The sequence below is a fragment of the Oreochromis aureus genome, linkage group 22 (assembly GCF_013358895.1).
Source record: "Oreochromis aureus strain Israel breed Guangdong linkage group 22, ZZ_aureus, whole genome shotgun sequence".
Taxonomy (NCBI): Eukaryota; Metazoa; Chordata; class Actinopteri; order Cichliformes; family Cichlidae; genus Oreochromis; species Oreochromis aureus.
The window spans coordinates 18,636,731-18,653,674 of record NC_052962.1 but is presented as its reverse complement, the minus strand read 5'-3'; the positions used below and the strand labels follow the sequence as shown (position 1 = coordinate 18,653,674).

Below are 16,944 nucleotides of genomic sequence, written 5' to 3'. Positions count from 1 at the left end.
GATGTTTCTTGATTACTAAATGTAGCCCTACAAATTGTCAAAAAGTCAGAAATGACCTTTTACAAGGACAAAAATTTTAGTGAAAAGCTTTCGAATAGCAAGACTCCTCACAGAATGACACGTATGCAGCACAAATATTTGTTCCATCGAGAGCGGGTAGGTTGGTCCAAAGGAAGATTTTTATTGTGTTTGGAGCAGAGAAGAGTTCAAGGGGCCAACAATGCGGGCAGCAGCATCAGCAGTGCTCCTCAGCTCTCTTATGTTTGTTATCTGTTCAGCTGATCTTGTTCCCGTAAGTGTAACACAAGCCTTTCACAGGTCTCAACAGGGATTTGAGACTGAGGAAAGAGTTCATGGTTCAGGATAATTTGGTGTCTTTGTCAGTATTATTTTAGACCATTATTAGACATTCTCTGGTAATTTTATCTCTGCACATGTCTCCCACTCCTTTCTGAGAGTTTAGCAAGTTTTTCATATTTCGTATCAAAGAACAACAGGAGGGCATGGAGCTTCACGTCCAGGAAGTGAGCATGTTGGCATTTAAAATAATCACACAACATCAACATATGCCAGGCAGGCAGCAGTACAGTACGAGCTTGTCATTAGTTGTCAGTGTCACAGAAGCAAGATTGTCTCCGTCAGAGGCTACAACAAGCTGGCAAAGACTCGAGGTTACATTCCTGGAACATTCAGCTTCATGTTCTGTGTCAGGCGACTGCACATGGGGCATAAACACGGAGATGCGGGTGCAAACAGGCCAAACAGTGGAGAACTGGGATAAGGAGGGAGTCTCACAAATGTCAAGAGAGAGGAGGAACAAGTTCAGTCATCAGCTTGAAACTCAAATGATGTAAATGGAAAATGATATCAGCTTGGTATTCAAATGTTTGCCATCAAGGGTTATAATATTGACCTGAAGTACAGTAAAAAAAAAATAAAAATAAAAAAAAAGACAGGAGGTTGAGCTGAAGATTAAGATTTTCATTGTGAGGTACAAGATTAGAAATTAATATATCAGAGGAACACCTCTGGTTGTGCGGTTTCAAGACAAAGTCAGAGAGATGAGGCTGAGATGGTTTGGGCATGTGCAGAGGAGGGATGGGGGATATATTTGGACAAAGGGTGTTGAAGGAGGAGAAGAGGAAGACCACAAAGGAGGTTCATGGAACCTAGGGAAGGAGGACATGCAGAGAGTTGGTGTGACAGAAGAGGATGCTAGGGATCAGGTGAGATAAAAGCTGGAAGAAGAAGAAGTCACTAAGGGTATCACATACTGGAGATTTCCTGAAATTAAGAGGAATTTCAGCAGTGAAAGTGGCCAAACACAGAAGAAAGCTGATGTGAGGTGGATGGCAGAGAGAAACAGAGTAAACTCCTGAGCCAGAGTAACAAGTGAAGACCAGACACTTCTAGGAGGACTGTGCCGAAACCAGCAGAGGTGTATTAGCAGATTATTACCTTTGTGATACTGAGGTGAAAGCAAATTATACTTTCAGAACCTCAGAATGGGAATCACTGATAATTATCTCTGCAGGTTCACAGAGCTGCATGGTTCACTTATGCTACATCTAATAATTGTGACTTCTGACCCTTGCACAGCTGAAACCTCATTGTCTGCCAAACCAACACGTTAATCCTGTAAAGAGACCATAGCCACTGCTCCCCAGGGACCATCCCTATCTGATGACTCCACCTGTTATCCATCAGTAGGTTTTGAGTTGCTGACAGCACTGAGTTAAAGCGAGTGTGGTGAGGAGCCTCAGAACAGACAGTCCACAGATATGATCAGACACACGTTAAAGGGCAGGCACACTGGTGAAGGTCTTATCTTAGCAGGATTTTTATGTCTGTAGCCCCCCACCCCTCCTCCATCCCTCTTGTGTCTTCTCTGATTTAGTCCTCCACCTCGGCATGCCCCTACAAGGCTCCTTTAGGAATCCCAGAATCTCTTAAATGCACAATCACTCAGTGAAGAAGGAAAGTAAAAGAAGAGAGTGTTCTCCCAGGAAGATGGTCGGAAGTAGTTCAGGTTTCTGGTTTTGTCCGATGAGGCAAGAGCAATAAAAATAAAAGTTCTGCTCGCATGTTTCTTTCCATAATTGCACAGAGCTGTGTAAAAACCAGGTGGTAAATAGATTCATAGTGGTGAGAAAACAAGTCTATGGGGTCATGATGTGATTACATTATGTTGATGTGTTTTCTTTCTAAGTCAGGCATTTCTCTTTTTTTATTTATTTTCCTTCGTCTTTCTAAAACTTTAATTGAAATGACTTAAAATTAATTTTAGGAGAACAAACTTTTGCCACTAAAGAATGAGCCAGACACAAATGTTAAATCTATGACGACTGAACTAACAGTGATAAATCACGGCGTTTGGGTATAGTTCCTGTATATAATGTTGACATGTGTGATGCTGCTCCACAGCATCACAGTATGCCATGCACACACACAGCAGCTGGGTGCTGAGTGACTGAGAATAACTAAGATCCCTTTGGGACTCCCAACTTGTGCTGACTGACCCTGAACAGAATCAAAAGAGCTCAGTTACGCCATGACATCATCAGGAAAAGCTTCAGATAGTGATTCATTCATTATCAAAATACTCCAGCAGCATTTTTCCATTGTTCTCCAAGTCTGGGCACAGCCCTTTCTTTCGATTCCTTTGTTTCAACAGCGCCGTTTCGTCAATACGAGTGTTCTGTAACTAAAGCAAATGTTCATGCCTTTCTTTGTGAGCTGGAGTTTTTTTTCCATTTGAAGTATGTTTCGGGAATAGGAAACATGGCCATCACTGAGTCAGCAGCACGAACCAACATACGGTCACGACGTGGAGACTGAGCACGCTGCTGCCACAGAGGCTTCACACAACGCTGGCTTTCAAAATGTTTTTAGCATTTCAAGCACTTGATCTTGAACTTTTTGTATCTGTCTTCGTTTGCTTCGTGTCACTGTTCAAAACTGCTCCTACTCCACAACACTTTCATATTCCCAGGCACAGTGAGCATGGAGCATGGTGAATAACTATGTGTTACAGTAGCCTCTTGCTCAGTTGTGAAGGCACAGGTAAGAAAGAGTCCCTCGATGCTTTTCAGGGATTCTTCTATTACTGTTATGCTTTTGATGTGGAAACAGATTAAATTGGACCTATTGTGATTTTTTACTGCCTTGTGTATGCAGCATCATGCAAAGGTTTTAGCCACTCCTATGCTTATGTAACACTTTATTACTGTTACATAAGCATGCATATGCTTTTACTGCATCGGCAGTGTGTTTTGACAAGCTCTCCCCTGATGAAAATGCAGTGCCCAGACCATGATAGAGCCTCCACCATGTTTCACACATGGCTGTAAACTTATTATTATCATTTTGTTCTGGTAGATTTAAAAAAAAAAAATTACATTTGGATTGATCACTCCATAAATCCAGTTCTTGTATAATTTGACATACCAAACTGAGAGGATGCGTCTCTCAGGTCTTGTGTCCGATCTTTGCTGGATTTTTATTTTCAGGTCATGACTTTCAGATACTGTTTATCCGCTGTAAATAGTTTTCTTTTCTCCTCTACTTGTCCAGTTTCCTCTTTTGTTTTTATTTTTTCAGGTTAAGACCATTAAGTTTTGGGATAATGGCTCCTTGAGAATAACTTCACTGGTGGAAAAATAAAATGTTATGCTTGTCAAACTTTGTTTTCTGGAGCATTTTTTGTACATTCAACTAAAGGGAACAAATTATGTGTTGTTTTTTCCCAACAGGCTGTGACTAACAAAGTGCCTAAAGATCCACTTTAAAATTGAATGGGCACTTTGCTAATTTGTGTGTTATATGTGGATTCAACACTGATTCATCTCTTGAGTGAATGATTCATAGGTCAATGTTAAAGGGCTTGATTTTGAGTCAAAGACAGGGCTTATCTGAAGGACACAGGACTGCCTGTGAGCACATGAACCCCACATAACTAGTTTTTAAACCTGACTGCAAGAGACAACCAATCAGAAGAGAGAAGAATGGGTGATCTGATCTAAAGGGAAACACTGTGCTGAGATATAAAATCACAATAAGCTGCACAGGGATTTAGTGTTACTGATGAGATTTTCTCCAGTATAAACTACTTCCTCCTTAAGCAACTTATCAGGGAAACCAAAAGTCAAAAGAAAATGTATAAAATATATAGATAATTGTATTTTTCTTATGATTTATTCACTAACGGTAGGTATCAACATGCAAAATGCATGCTACAATTTAATACTATTATATAATGCTCAGTATATTGAAAGCAGATTGTCTTCATTATATCCTGACATGGGTGTAAGTGAAGAAGAAGAAAAGGCAAAAAGCAGGAAATACGTATTCGTTTATTCATTCACTGTGCTGTGGTGTCACTATGTATGTACATATTAATATGATTATTGATTTTTAATGAAGCTTCAGTTTATTTAATGAGCTCACTTTCCATTGTTTAGCCACTGTATGGCCACAAAAGCAGTGAAAATAGTATATGAAAAATAATTTCTTACACAATTACATAAACATTTTAGAGTATCTGTCATGGATAAAGAGAAAGATCAAGGTATAATAGATGCAAATGATGATTTTAGTGGGTAAAATCATCATTGAATATTAACAACAGTGTTAAAAACTGACTTCAGAGTATCAGCCTTGTCCTTACTGAGAGGAACTACAGTGAGCGATCTCCTCATATCCTTCATATCTGCCCCTGAATCTGCTTGGAAAGACTGAACTCGCCTCCCAACATTTCTCAGCTCTTACATCGTCTCACCTGCCTGGGCCTCCTGTTTGCCAGGCTGCAGTGTTTTGATCCTGATAGATCTAATGAGCAGGAATCAGGCATAATTACTACAAAGCAATCAGCTGAAAATGAGAATAATTCTTTTATTTTAGTAACCTGAATCAGTTATGTTATGTTATTCCCTGGCTGTACGGTGTCAAAACAGCAATTTGGCATAATTTTCTGTCTCCTCCAATCCATTCATTGGGATGTAATTTGGCCCCATTTTGGTCCCATCCTGCATCCTGTGCTCTGAGCTTGTCACTGTCTAGACACACCGAATTATCCCCCGGCTGTGTGTTTTCATTATGACAACATGATATTTAACTATGGCTCAGTTTAATGCTCCATTTATCATCATTATTTTTAAGGATGGTCTAATGCTAAACCTGTATGGCTAATGAGGTTTCATAGAGTGGTCAGGCTCACAGGACTAGTTTTTAACCACTGTGTCACCAAATGAAACTAATTAAAAAATACCATAATTTTTTAAAAATATTAACCCTTAGGATATGTTGAAGTGTTTTCTTTAAAATGGTCTGATATTATTCATTTCCTTCCTCATTTATCAGCCGGTTCCCTGTATGCTTCGTGAGACCGAGGCAAATAAAAAATAAAGACACAACATTATATTATCCTGTCTCCAGGAAGGGTGTCCCCATATCCTCTCTTAGAGGGATACGGTGTCCTGCACTGGAATGTGGACCAAAAGGATCGCACATCCTGGAATGTTGGGAATGTTAGGAACGAAATAAGTATTGGTGCCAGAAAGAAGTTTGTAGGGTTCTTAGTAAGACCTTCCTGGGATTCTTTTCCTTTTTTTTCCTAGAAGATTCTTTGAATGTGACGTCCAAAAGTGGCATGTAGGGTAAATGTTAAATGGCGCCTCGCCTTTGTGGTGCCCCAGGTGTTCCTGCCAGATTGTGAAATTTACAGGGAACATTTTGAAAGGTTGTTTTTTGGAATTAACCGAGTATGAAGAAAGAAAAAAAGAAAAGTTGAGGTTCAGTACAAAGAAAAATGACAGAATGAGGAATTAGTTAACAAAACCAGGAAAGAGGAATTTACATTTTGTGTTGACAGATGTCATGAAAATAAAGTCTGCTTTCTCTTTGGACGGCATCACATCGTCCTCATCAGCAAATCCCATTAAACAGCCGACAGCAGGAGTTCATCCTCATACTGATAGATTCATTTCAGTGTCACTGGTGTTTATTATCATTTGAAACCCATTACAAAAGTACCAGACTTTAAATTTAAATTCTGTTATCAACAGCGGTTTCCACACTCAGTAATAAACTGTTAGATCTGGACTGTGATCTCATTGCAGTGTAACAGGAGTTTATTACCCTGAAAAACTAACAGTTCCATGTTTGCCTTGTAGATAAAGAAGGAGGAAACCAGAAGCATAAATAAGACAGTCGTGGAGATGGTAACACACGATCACTGAAGTTGGAACACGATTGAAGCACAACAAAGCAGTAGGCTATCCATCGAGCTGTGGAGCGTGTTTCTGAATCCGGATAATGTCGCCCTCTTGTGGCTGACAGCAGAGGGTCGCCTGCCGAGTGAGTTGATAAACAAAATATGACAAAAATATGGTTTACGACATTTTTTTTTTTTTACACAATTATGTGTGGGATTTATAATATATTTTATATACATACGTTTTTATTCTTTAAAAGTTTAATTTTAAATTTAGAAATTTAAAAGTACAAATAACTATTTCGATTATTAGCGTGAACTGTTACGCATTTGATGTGGAACATGATCATCTTTTCCAATACCCCAACATAATGACCACATTTTTGCTGTGCTCTTTTTTATTAACTGCGTGAATTTTACCCTCTACGCTAAAAATAAAAAATAAAAGAAAGAAAGAAAGAAAATAAATATGAATCAGTAATTTTGAGTAAATACAAACACACACACACACACACACACACACACACATATATATATATATATATATATATATATATATACACACACACACACATATAATTTAAATTGAATGTATACATATCACGTTACATTTCTTTTAACCAGATTCTATAAAATTTAATACTGTAATTTTAGATTGATCTTGTGTTTCAAAATTAGATGGAAAATTTACAAGTAATTAAATTACTTAGAGTCGGAATTTGGGACATATTTTTTATTTTACTTGAGATTATTTTATTGTGTTTTATTGGGCCTTTTTGAGTGTGTTTCAAAAACTAGCATATAACACAAATGTTTTTTTTAATGTAATTTTATTAACTTATTTTTAATTATTTATTGCCAATAATGCACAGTATTTGGCTTTTCGGCATTTGAAAAAGAAGCTTCCAGTCCAATTTGGGACGTCACCGGAGTCCGTTGCCAAAGCAACAAGTAAACGAAACAAACCTTGTAGTGGCTGGTCGTGAGGACACCTGTAGCTGATTGACCTGTGAACCGCCTGCACTCGCTTATGGGCAAGAAGCGAGTCCTCATGTTTCCCTTAACGATCAATTAGAGGAGAAAACATGGACGAAGAAAAATACGCGTTTGAGCAGACTTTTTCTTTTAACGCTCTTCACACTAAGACGTTTTCTTTCCTACAGGACAAAGACACCTTGGCATGGTTGATGAAATGGTGACGTAAGAAGTTAAGCCTAAAAAACAAAAGAAAAATCATCTTCCTTCGTTTATCTGCGGTGTTGCTACCTGTTGGATGCGCTCTGATGGTTGTTTGTTACATTCAGGTCCATGCTGGGGAGGATTTCCGCTCAGTCGTTCAGTTTTGACCACAGTTTCTCCCCTTACAGTAGTGAAAGGTTTGCTCTGGTACGTCTCTACGATTAAAATATAAATGTAACGCTGCTTTGTCAAACCCAATGTGACTGATTAAAACGACGAAAAGGCGTCTTGGTGTGTTTGGTCACTTTTGAACCCCCCTCCATGTGTGCTCAGTGTTTCTTCAGAGACCCTGAGGTGCTGTCTAGCCTGAGAAAGATGGAGGCTGGAGTCTGGATGCCTCTTGGTATGTCACGTACCTTCATCACTGATATCAGGAAATTGCTCTCATCTGCTCCTGTTTTTGCAGTCCGATCTCTGTGGATGTTTAGTGGATGTGTGTGTGTGTTGCAGACAAGCCGGTGGTGTCTGTCAGTGTGGAGCCCACGCCTTGCACTAAGGTCTCCATGGAGCTGTTTGATCCAATTTATTCTTGCGGCATCTTGAGGCCCACAGGGCATGTAGTTAAATGCTTTCATGATGTCTACCCTGACTATGATGAACTCCGACAGGTGATTCTCTCATCGCTTGTCTGGCAGGCTTTTTTTTTTTTCTTTTTTACTTTATTTTATTTTGTTGTTTTTATTAACTTGGAGTCAGTTCATGACCTCTTCGGTTGTTCCAGATGTTGCAGGACGAGGAGTCTGAGCACTACTATATGGTTGGGAGGAAGGAGAGGGGAGAGTTTCTGTTTAGCCTCTTCAAGCACCTGTGTCTTGGGGGTGAGCTCTGTCAGTATGAAGACACCATTGATCCTTACATCAACACCACAAAGCAAATATACAAAGATCTGATCAGGTGAGAAGCATCTAGCTCCATGTTTATTTATATGCATAAATGAGTCATGACCTAATAGTGAGATTTTGATAAATTTGTTTCGCAGTGTGCAGAAGGACCCAGAGACGAAAAAGATCAGCGTTGTCTCCAAAGTGATCAAAGTTTGTGCCTTTGTAAGTCCCTGGTTCAACCTGTTCCCCTGTGAAATATAGAGAAAATGTTGTGCTGCTCATAAATCTAGTCTAGATAAGAAGCTAGAGTCATTTTAGAAAAGCGAGTGTCAGGGGGAGGATTAACATACAATGTAAACGTGCATGTACTGACAGTACATAGACTTATCACTTACAGCTATATTTTATGATGTAATTTAATATTTAGCTCATTTGAAATTTATCAAAAATGTATCATGTCAGTATTGCTTTGAAGATACTCTGTTTAATGACCCTATCTAACCTCAAAAGATTTACACACACAGGCCACTTTATTAAGTACACCTTTTTAGGCATATCTGAAACATTCCTCTGAGATTTTTGTCTGTATTGACCTGATAGCACATCCCAAAGGTGCTCTACTGGATTGAGATCTGGTGATATTTGAGTACGGTGAACATTAACAGATAGACATGCTTGGTAACAATACTCAGGTAGGCTGTGGCATTTATAAACGATGCTCAGTTGGTACTGGGGGGCCGCAAAGTAAGAAAAGAAAATATCCCCCTCACCATTACCCCACCAACAGCATGAAGTGTTGATACAAGGCTGGACGGATCCATGCTCTCATGTTGTTAATGCCAGATTCTGACCTGACCATTTGAGTGTAGCAGCAGAAATCCAGAGCAGTCTGGCCACGCTATGCTACGTTCAAAGTCTCTTAATTCACCTTTCTTCTCCATTCTGATGCTCAGTTTGAACTTCAGTACATATAGTTCATTTCTACATGTCTAATTGTATTTTCTGCCATGTGATTGGCTGATTACACTTATCCGCTAACGAGCGGATGAACAGGCATGCCTAATAAAGTGGCCAGTGAGTGTATTCTTGAGACAGATTGAGACAAATCAGAGACATATGTGTTGTTTCCACATGTGTTAACCACATCATAATTTTATCGTCTGTAGGACGAGTCTGGCCGATGTTTCCCTGGGACGCAAGAGGAGGAGCAGACATTTGCCTATTTGATTGTCGACCCTTATAAACGTCACGTGACTTTGTTCTGTCACTTCTACGGTGTGGGCAACTTCACAGTGTGACAGCAAAGAACTGGAAATAGAAAACCTGCTGATTTCCTGCTGCTCACCATGTATGCATAATAGACTGTATATAAAAGATGGGCATCTCCTATGGGTCTGGAAAGTAAAGCAAATGTTAAAGTGCCTTGACCCTGCATTCTCGGCCAGGAGGGGGCAATTGTATAGAAGCCAGTGACCAAGCAAATACTACTGTTGCATTCATTTATGACCTCACGAAAATCTTCCATGGTGACTTTATAGTAACAATTTCTACTTTTAAGCTTTATTGAATACAGCATGATTTCCATTTTGTAAATTAAGGTCCTATTTAAAAAAAAAAAAAAAAAAGACTATATATTTTTAGGTAAAGTCTCCAACAGCAAGATGGTGACAGTCAAAATGCTCAAAACAGGAGTCCACAAATCAGTGGATGACATCACTGGAGGCTACAGCCATCTTTTATATACAGGCTATCATACATTTTCAGTTTTCTTCCTATGAGGAAAGCAGCTGAAGACCAGTTCCCTGTTTTGAGTGTAAACTGTGCAATAAAATGTTTTAATCCTGTCACATATAAATTACTAAAAGCGTGTCATTGACTGCAGCTGAATGTTTGGAGATAAACATTTAAATAAAGATGTCAATATTTTAAATAAATTCTGCATTTTTGGTCAAATATTCACCTTTAAACAATCTTGTTTCACAAAGTCTTGAATAAATTGACTTATTTCTTGTATTTATTATTCTTTATTAGTTCTATTTCATTTCTACCTAAGGTATGATATGTTGCGGTTGTCATGCGCCACCTACTGGAAGGCTGAATTAATTAGAAGTTTGAGTGTGGATGATGTACATCGGAGCCGTCAGGGAGTTGAGTAGCAGCTCTTTTTCCACGTTCGTCGGCAGACCTTGAGTATCATTTTATCTTGAAACAGAATTTTTAAGTATTTTTATAGTTCCTTTTTAAATGTTATATTATTACCAGATAAAAGACACCCAACAGCAAACAGTCCAAAGAGCTTTAATAAATTAATAATTAGTCAAGTGATCCAATTTCTTCTCCAGCAGATACACTTTTTTGTTGTTGTTGCATCTCCTATAGGATCAAATGGAGGTGCTCATTAGATTAGAAAATAAATGAGTGCCATGTTTCATTCAACCAGTAGCCACATCAATTAGAGTTGGAAGACTTTGTTCAGTTTTCTTATTGCTTGATCAGTTTGAGTTTCACTTTAACGACAGTTCAGACAAATAAGAGAGACGCTACAGAGCGATGAGCTGGAATGTCGGATGGCAGCAAGTCAGTGAAAGATGGGCGTCATGAAGAAGACATGAAAAAAGAACGTGCAGATTGAGTCATGCATAGCATTCAGTCAGACGGTTAAAGTTTCTCATACTCGGGTTTCTAGACTAGCGCCCCCTAGTGGCCTCAGAGGTAGTTGTGTGGAAGCCATTCTGAGCTACGTGACATGCTTATGACGAGACATGACAGCAGAGATTCCTGCGACGACACAAATGTCCATGCCTCCAGCCTCCACATCTAATACAGAAAGGGTGTCGATGCAATAAGGACCTGGTAGGTACAATGATATCCCGAACATACAGCAAAATTCTCCATATACCAATATACCAAAGTTTACAGCAGTCAAAACAAATCTTTAGAACAATCTTGTGACCATCCTCACGTGATTTCAGTTAAACACGTCTCTTCGAAGCGGGCTTACGATAAACGAGGGAGTAGAAGGCACAGGTAATTTCCTTTCCTGTCTTAACTCTAGGTTTTACATCCTTAAAGTTGGTCTTCTAATACTGGGGCTACCACGAAACAAACAACATGCAATACAGAGATCTCGCATACATTTTCATAATGCTCGACATTCCAGGTGACAATAAAGTGACGGCGGGACTGTTCAGTTTAATAATGCCTCTAACAAATAGGCACCTCTTCTATAATCTAGGCCACGTAATAAAGCTACCGAGCGCCTCTCCGTGAAGTAAATGAGAGCAAAACTGTAAGCTCATAGTGCCATTTTATTCCTCATGGCAGCGAGAGCAACAGACCATAAACAGATCTAAAAGGACCGTGCGAGGAAGTACATTCACTGTTTAAAAGTCTAAAGTGGAGCACCTGAGTCAACGGGCGTGACTGGACCAAATGAATGAATGATTTACAGGGACAGAAGACGTGTTTTTACTGGCCAAATACAGCAAGATGGATGTTTTCTCAGTCAATTATTCGAAGACATTTTTAAAAAAAATGTATATATATATATATAATACATATGAGCTCTGCAATTCGTGTGTGTGAACCATGATTTAACTTGAAAATAAAATGCTACATTAATTGAACAATCATATCTAGCTTAATTAAATATATTAACTTAAATCCTGCATTCACAACCAAAATCGCTAAAAAAACATCCTCTCCTCTAGGTTACATGAAATCGAGTGCATGAACACAATTACAGTAAAGAAATCAAAACAAAAGATTCATCAAGTGCCAGAGTATTTAAGTAAAAAGGACTCGCTTTCATTGTTAATATATATATATGTGTGTGTGTGTATGTGTGTGCATTTGTGCACTCTCCAGTTTTTTCCATCAGCAGAGAGCATTTAGAGCGCAAAAGGGCAACGAGAAAGAAACTGGAAAAGACAAAAAGAGAGCAAAGTGCGCCGGCTGCACGCTGAGGCTGTAAGGCTGCAACCGTTTCCCAGTGCACGAGCATTCATCTGGGTAATGAAATTCATGCATTTGACCTGGATGCCTTTCAGGATATTCAATGTTTAACAAAACTGCGCCAAACTGGGGCAAAACGTCCCAGTGAGAGTAAGAGCGGGCGCTGCAGACTGCCTGAACCGGCTGACCTGAGGGTAAGGGTGAGTGACGAGAAGCTCCGGAGAAAGTGACGCGTTTGTGTCCATAAAATTCTCATTTTTTTCCTATCTGGTCTGAGGAGCATGCGTGCCGGGAACGTGGGCTGCAAGACAGCGAGTTTTAAAGGGCGGGTTTAAATTTAAATACAGGTTACTGAGATAAGTGGCATTTGAAAGCCTGTTAAAGAACATTTTGGCTCTATTAAATCCTAAACAAGTACGAGCATTCCTTATTTCAGTCAAACAGGGATGTGTGTGGGTTGTTTTCTTTCTTTCTTTGTTGTGTTTTTTTGCACGTGGGCTTTTGGAGACCAAACTTCTAAGCAAAAATGTACTGTATGCACACCAGTCCGACACATTCTCCTAACTCTGTTTCATGTGTGTAGTTTGGGCAATTAAAGCAGGATTTACACGTTTAACCCCTTCCTTTTGTTCAGATGATACCACTGAAGTCTGGTGGCTGTCAGCCGAGCCTGAGAGATCCTTCCCCTTTCCACGGGAGCACCTTGTCTCAGCTCCTTTGGTGCTACTCAAGAGCTGTGATGCCATCCTAAATTATCAAAGTACTCACAGACAAATCAGTGTCTGATGAAAACTGATGGTGTGGACAAAAGATTTCTCTAAAACTTTAAAAAACTTCAGTGAACCGCACCGATTATCTACAGCTGGAGCTTTAAAGTAGGCATCGATGTATATATAGCATGAAGTGAGCGGCTGAGAGTGGTTCAGTAGTCAAGTATTAGTCGTTCACGTGTCCTTTCTTCATCTCCATCCTCCTGTACAGTAGTGGGTTCAGAGGTGTGTGCGGTGAGCAGCTTTGGCTGTGGCTCCCTGTCAGGTGGAGCCATCTGGTGGCCTCGGGCTGGAAACGTTCACTCGAGGGGGAAAGTAAAGGAGGGACGCGGAGTGAAGACTGAAATGAAAGGAAGTGATGAGAAGTCATTTAGGCTGAGTGAGGACACAGCCTTAGGAAGACATACTGTAAAGGGTTCGTGTCTTTGTTCGAACAGTCAGCTCATTGTCATTCCAAGTTGCCGCTCTCAGACTGAGAGATGTTGAGTGTGTTAGCAGAGGGGAAGAGGTCTCTTTGGTCCGTGGGGCTGTGGTAGTCAGAAGTCAGGTCGGGGTCGAGGAGGGAGGACAGGGTAAAGTTGGACGAGCCTTTCTTCAGGCACTGGGAGTAAAAGTTGAGCAGGAGGTCCAGCTTGTTTTCTATGGACTGAACCTGAACAAACACACACAGACATGAATGGCACTCAAAAGCCAAGCTACATCTCATCACTTCCTAACCGCACATGAGAGCTACAGAACACTGGAACAGCTCCATTGTTCAGAAATCAAACTCTACTCCATTACCTGTTTCTCCACCTTGACTACACGGCCCATCATGCTTAGCTCATCCAGTGAGTCCAGTTCTGGCGGTGTCTTCTCTCCCTTTTCAGGACGTGCCTTCTTATCTGGCTGAACAGCTCCTCGTCCAATTATCTGGTCCACCCTTTTACACAAAAAACCCCATAAAAAGAGTAAGTACCCGAAAACTGCGAGATTGTTTTTTTGGCTCAGCATGATTGTTGGGAGGGAAATGGAAGAAGTGAATAGTTTCACAACTGAGTTCAGGTACTTTTATTTAACAAGCTCAGTTCAGCTGCACAAACAAGCAGTCGTTGCTGCTCATCAATCTGGGAATGGTTACAGGGCCATCCAAACAATCTGAAGTCCATGTTTCAACAGCGAGGAAGATTATTCAGAAGTAGAAAACATCCAAGACAAGAAATCTCCCCAGGAATGGACATCCCAGCATATGCACACAAAAAAAGAGCTATGACTCTACAGGCCTCAGTTAGCATGCTAAAGGTTAAAGTTCATGACAGTACATGTTTGGCGAAAACCAAATAGCTTATCAGGCAACAGATTCTGTGAAGTGCTGCCTCTGACGTTCACAGATAGGACATCTTTATGGTCTGATACCAAACCATTTTGGTCAGGATCAGAGTCATATTTTGGGTTTTTGTGTTCAGAGTATCTTTGGCTTCATGCAGTTAAACCATCTTTGCAGAGAGCAAAAGAGTAATGCAACTTTTTATTTTTATTAGCTTTTTTTGGCCTAAGTTCATCTGCATTCACAGTCAGACTGAAAACACTCAAAAAAAATGTTTTCCATAATCCAGACCTGACTGAAGTCCCTAAACACTGATTATTACCCTAAAAGGATAAAACACGACACAAAAAGCCAGTGAGTTTCTAGACTGTCCTCATAGAGCCACAAGTCACTTCTTCTACTGATTTTTCTTTTTTTTTGTTAAATAAACAAGAGATAACATGTTGTTTGTTGAGCTTTAAAGAGTGCTTCAGAGCAGATTCACAAAAATATCTTCCTATGAAAGACACAATTAAGAAAGGCTACCTGGTCTGCAGGCTCTTGATGCGGCCCAGCATGTCCAAGTGTCCAGCAGAATACTGCTCTATGACATCCTTCACATCATACGGGCGTAGCGTCTCCTTAAACTTCCTCTTGGCCACAAGGAACTTCAAGATCCTACACACAGACAACACACAAAAAACTCACTGTTAATGCTCGTCCGTCCACCTTTAAATGGCTTCAAAGCGCACACTCACACAAACGGGGGTTGAGTGAACTTTTGGAAGAACGCAGGGGCGGGAGGCTATCACATGATGCACCTTGACAATAACAAGATTAATTAAAGTCAGCGTCACCTTATCGTTCACAAACAGCCGCATAAAGGGAGCAGTCACAAACCTGCTAAACCATGTGGATATATTGTGACGATGAGAGCATCTCCCAGAGACATTTCCTTATCAGTATTTGCTGTTTCAGCTTTTCTTCGGACAGAAACGGGTAACTCACGCACACATGCCTCTAGCCCCCCCCTCCCCCTTCCTCTTTTGTCAGTGTGACAGCCACACTGGAGCCACTGGTGGACCACAGCTGCTCCGGCTCCCAGTGGATGCAGCTCATCATCACCATCCACATCCCAGTGTGGGGGGAGTCACAAACCGAGGATTGTCGAGCCAGCACTACTGTACCCAGCAAACACATCACTGACAACATCCGCTGCCAGAGCTGTTCTGGTCGGACGTTTCGCTGGAAGGAGCAGAGCGAGTGCAAGAGATAACGGGAAGAGAGTAGAGGAAAGTTTGAGGATGGGTGCGAGTGCGCGCCAGGCTTTCTGTGCTGGATGGGTCATTCAATTTCCTTTTTATCACTTAGTCAGCTTAGATATGCTGGACACAGATACACATTCAAGCTTTCTCCACACCCTGTGATAGATTGTCCTTCACATCATGTCAAGAGAGTTTGGGGAGAATGAGGGAAGGAAAGGCAAGGAAGCAGAAGGACGGAAGATGGGATTTTTTTTTAAAAATGAGACAATCCTATCTCTCTAACCCCAGACGACTGAGTCCGCTGTAATAAGCTGGAAATCAGAAATGCTCAGCCGTTTTGGGAAATAAAAACCACACATGCATAGGTAACTGTGTGCACAAACACAATAATGTAATGGCACAAATGCATACATGAATGTACCTGCTGCTCGCTGATGTACACACCAACACAAGTGCACATGTGGGCGATGCACGAGCAGTGAAATCTCAACTCGCGAGGGGGGTCATTTTCTGTAATAACCACTGTAACCTTTGTTGAGGTCTGCAGCTCTTGCATTTCCAGTGACCGCGTGTTGTATAGTGAGCGTCCTGCAAAGAAAGGGAGAAGGTGCAAGCGAAGGAGAAGAGGAGCGCGAGGAGGAGGAGGAGGAGTGGAGGTCTGCAGCTGGTGCCGAAGCAGCCGTCAGCACACTCCTCCTCCTCCTCCTCTCGCAGCACTCTATTTCTTGATGACTTCTGCGTTTGGGGGTATTTTTGCAGGCGATCTTTTCTTATTTTGCAGGTAGGTGCAGATTTTTTGCCAGGGTGGGTCTCAGGTGTGGGTAAAAGAAAAGGTTGAGACAGGACGGGAGGGGGGGCGGGCTTAGATTTGGATCCTCCAAGGATTTCTCCAAAATGCTGACTCTCCTTCCTGGCCACTGATATGGTTTTCATAATACACAGTCAGGTAAGAGCAGGGCTCCCCTCTCCCTCCAGTTAACTTCCTGTCAGTCGCAGTTCTACACTACAGCTGGCACTGCTCACAGGAAGATACCATCACCACCACCCCTCCCCCCCCGACTTCTCGGAAGCTGAGACGTAAAAACACAGTAATGACTGAAGAGATAGAAGTGTCAATTGTGCCCTAAAATGCTTGCTTAGCCAATGCAAATATTTGCAAGTCAGCAAAGTTGGATCTCTGATAGTCTCAAATGGCAAGGTTTTATCTGGGAATTAAAAACGACTGTTGTGCTGACACAAATTCTACGTGGGCCATGTAGGGTGAGCCCCTGGAGGTCTGATCCTTCACTAGATTATTAGTCTGCCTGCCAAATGAATGAACCCTATAAGCTACAGTATGTGGCTAGGTATGCTTATGGACAATTTGAAGTGTAAATCTGATAAGTTTAAAAATATT

The 16,944-nt window shown here is 40.9% G+C and overlaps 2 protein-coding genes across 4 annotated transcripts in view; one reads left to right on the top strand and one right to left on the bottom strand.

Moving 5' to 3' along the window:
* Positions 1 to 7,139: 7,139 nt before the first annotated feature.
* Positions 7,140 to 10,204, top strand: cfap300 (cilia and flagella associated protein 300). Of its 3 annotated transcripts, none has more exons than XM_031729453.2 (7): positions 7,140 to 7,406; positions 7,516 to 7,597; positions 7,724 to 7,793; positions 7,901 to 8,058; positions 8,172 to 8,344; positions 8,430 to 8,496; positions 9,441 to 10,204. In XM_031729453.2, the coding sequence occupies exons 1-7, from the start codon at positions 7,297 to 7,299 to the stop codon at positions 9,570 to 9,572; spliced, it is 792 nt and encodes a 263-aa protein (XP_031585313.1). In that variant the 5' UTR covers positions 7,140 to 7,296; the 3' UTR covers positions 9,573 to 10,204. The 3 variants fall into 3 exon arrangements, with proteins under 3 accessions (XP_031585313.1, XP_031585314.1, XP_039461588.1); XM_031729454.2 differs by having other exon boundaries at positions 7,141 to 7,411; XM_039605654.1 differs by having other exon boundaries at positions 7,141 to 7,419.
* Positions 10,205 to 10,555: 351 nt separating this feature from the next.
* Positions 10,556 to 16,944, bottom strand: part of LOC116311963 (potassium voltage-gated channel subfamily KQT member 4) — a 51,824-nt gene continuing 45,435 nt past the window's right edge. The window contains exons 12-14 of the mRNA XM_031729204.2: positions 14,830 to 14,961; positions 13,782 to 13,920; positions 10,556 to 13,650 (exon numbers count right to left, since the gene is read on the bottom strand). Coding sequence (XP_031585064.1) covers positions 13,447 to 13,650; positions 13,782 to 13,920; positions 14,830 to 14,961 — 475 coding nt within the window. The 3' untranslated portion in view covers positions 10,556 to 13,446. The remainder of the gene's footprint in view (positions 13,651 to 13,781; positions 13,921 to 14,829; positions 14,962 to 16,944) is intronic.

What these genes read in the sequence shown, in the direction of transcription:
- cfap300 (XM_031729453.2), top strand. Translation starts at nt 7,297, where the DNA reads ATGGACGAAGAAAAATACGCGTTTGAGCAGACTTTTTCTTTTAACGCT. An exon ending in ATATACAAAGATCTGATCAG is followed by an intron (nt 8,345 to 8,429) that starts GTGAGAAGCATC and finishes TTTGTTTCGCAG; the next exon opens with TGTGCAGAAGGACCCAGAGA. An exon ending in TGATCAAAGTTTGTGCCTTT is followed by an intron (nt 8,497 to 9,440) that starts GTAAGTCCCTGG and finishes TATCGTCTGTAG; the next exon opens with GACGAGTCTGGCCGATGTTT.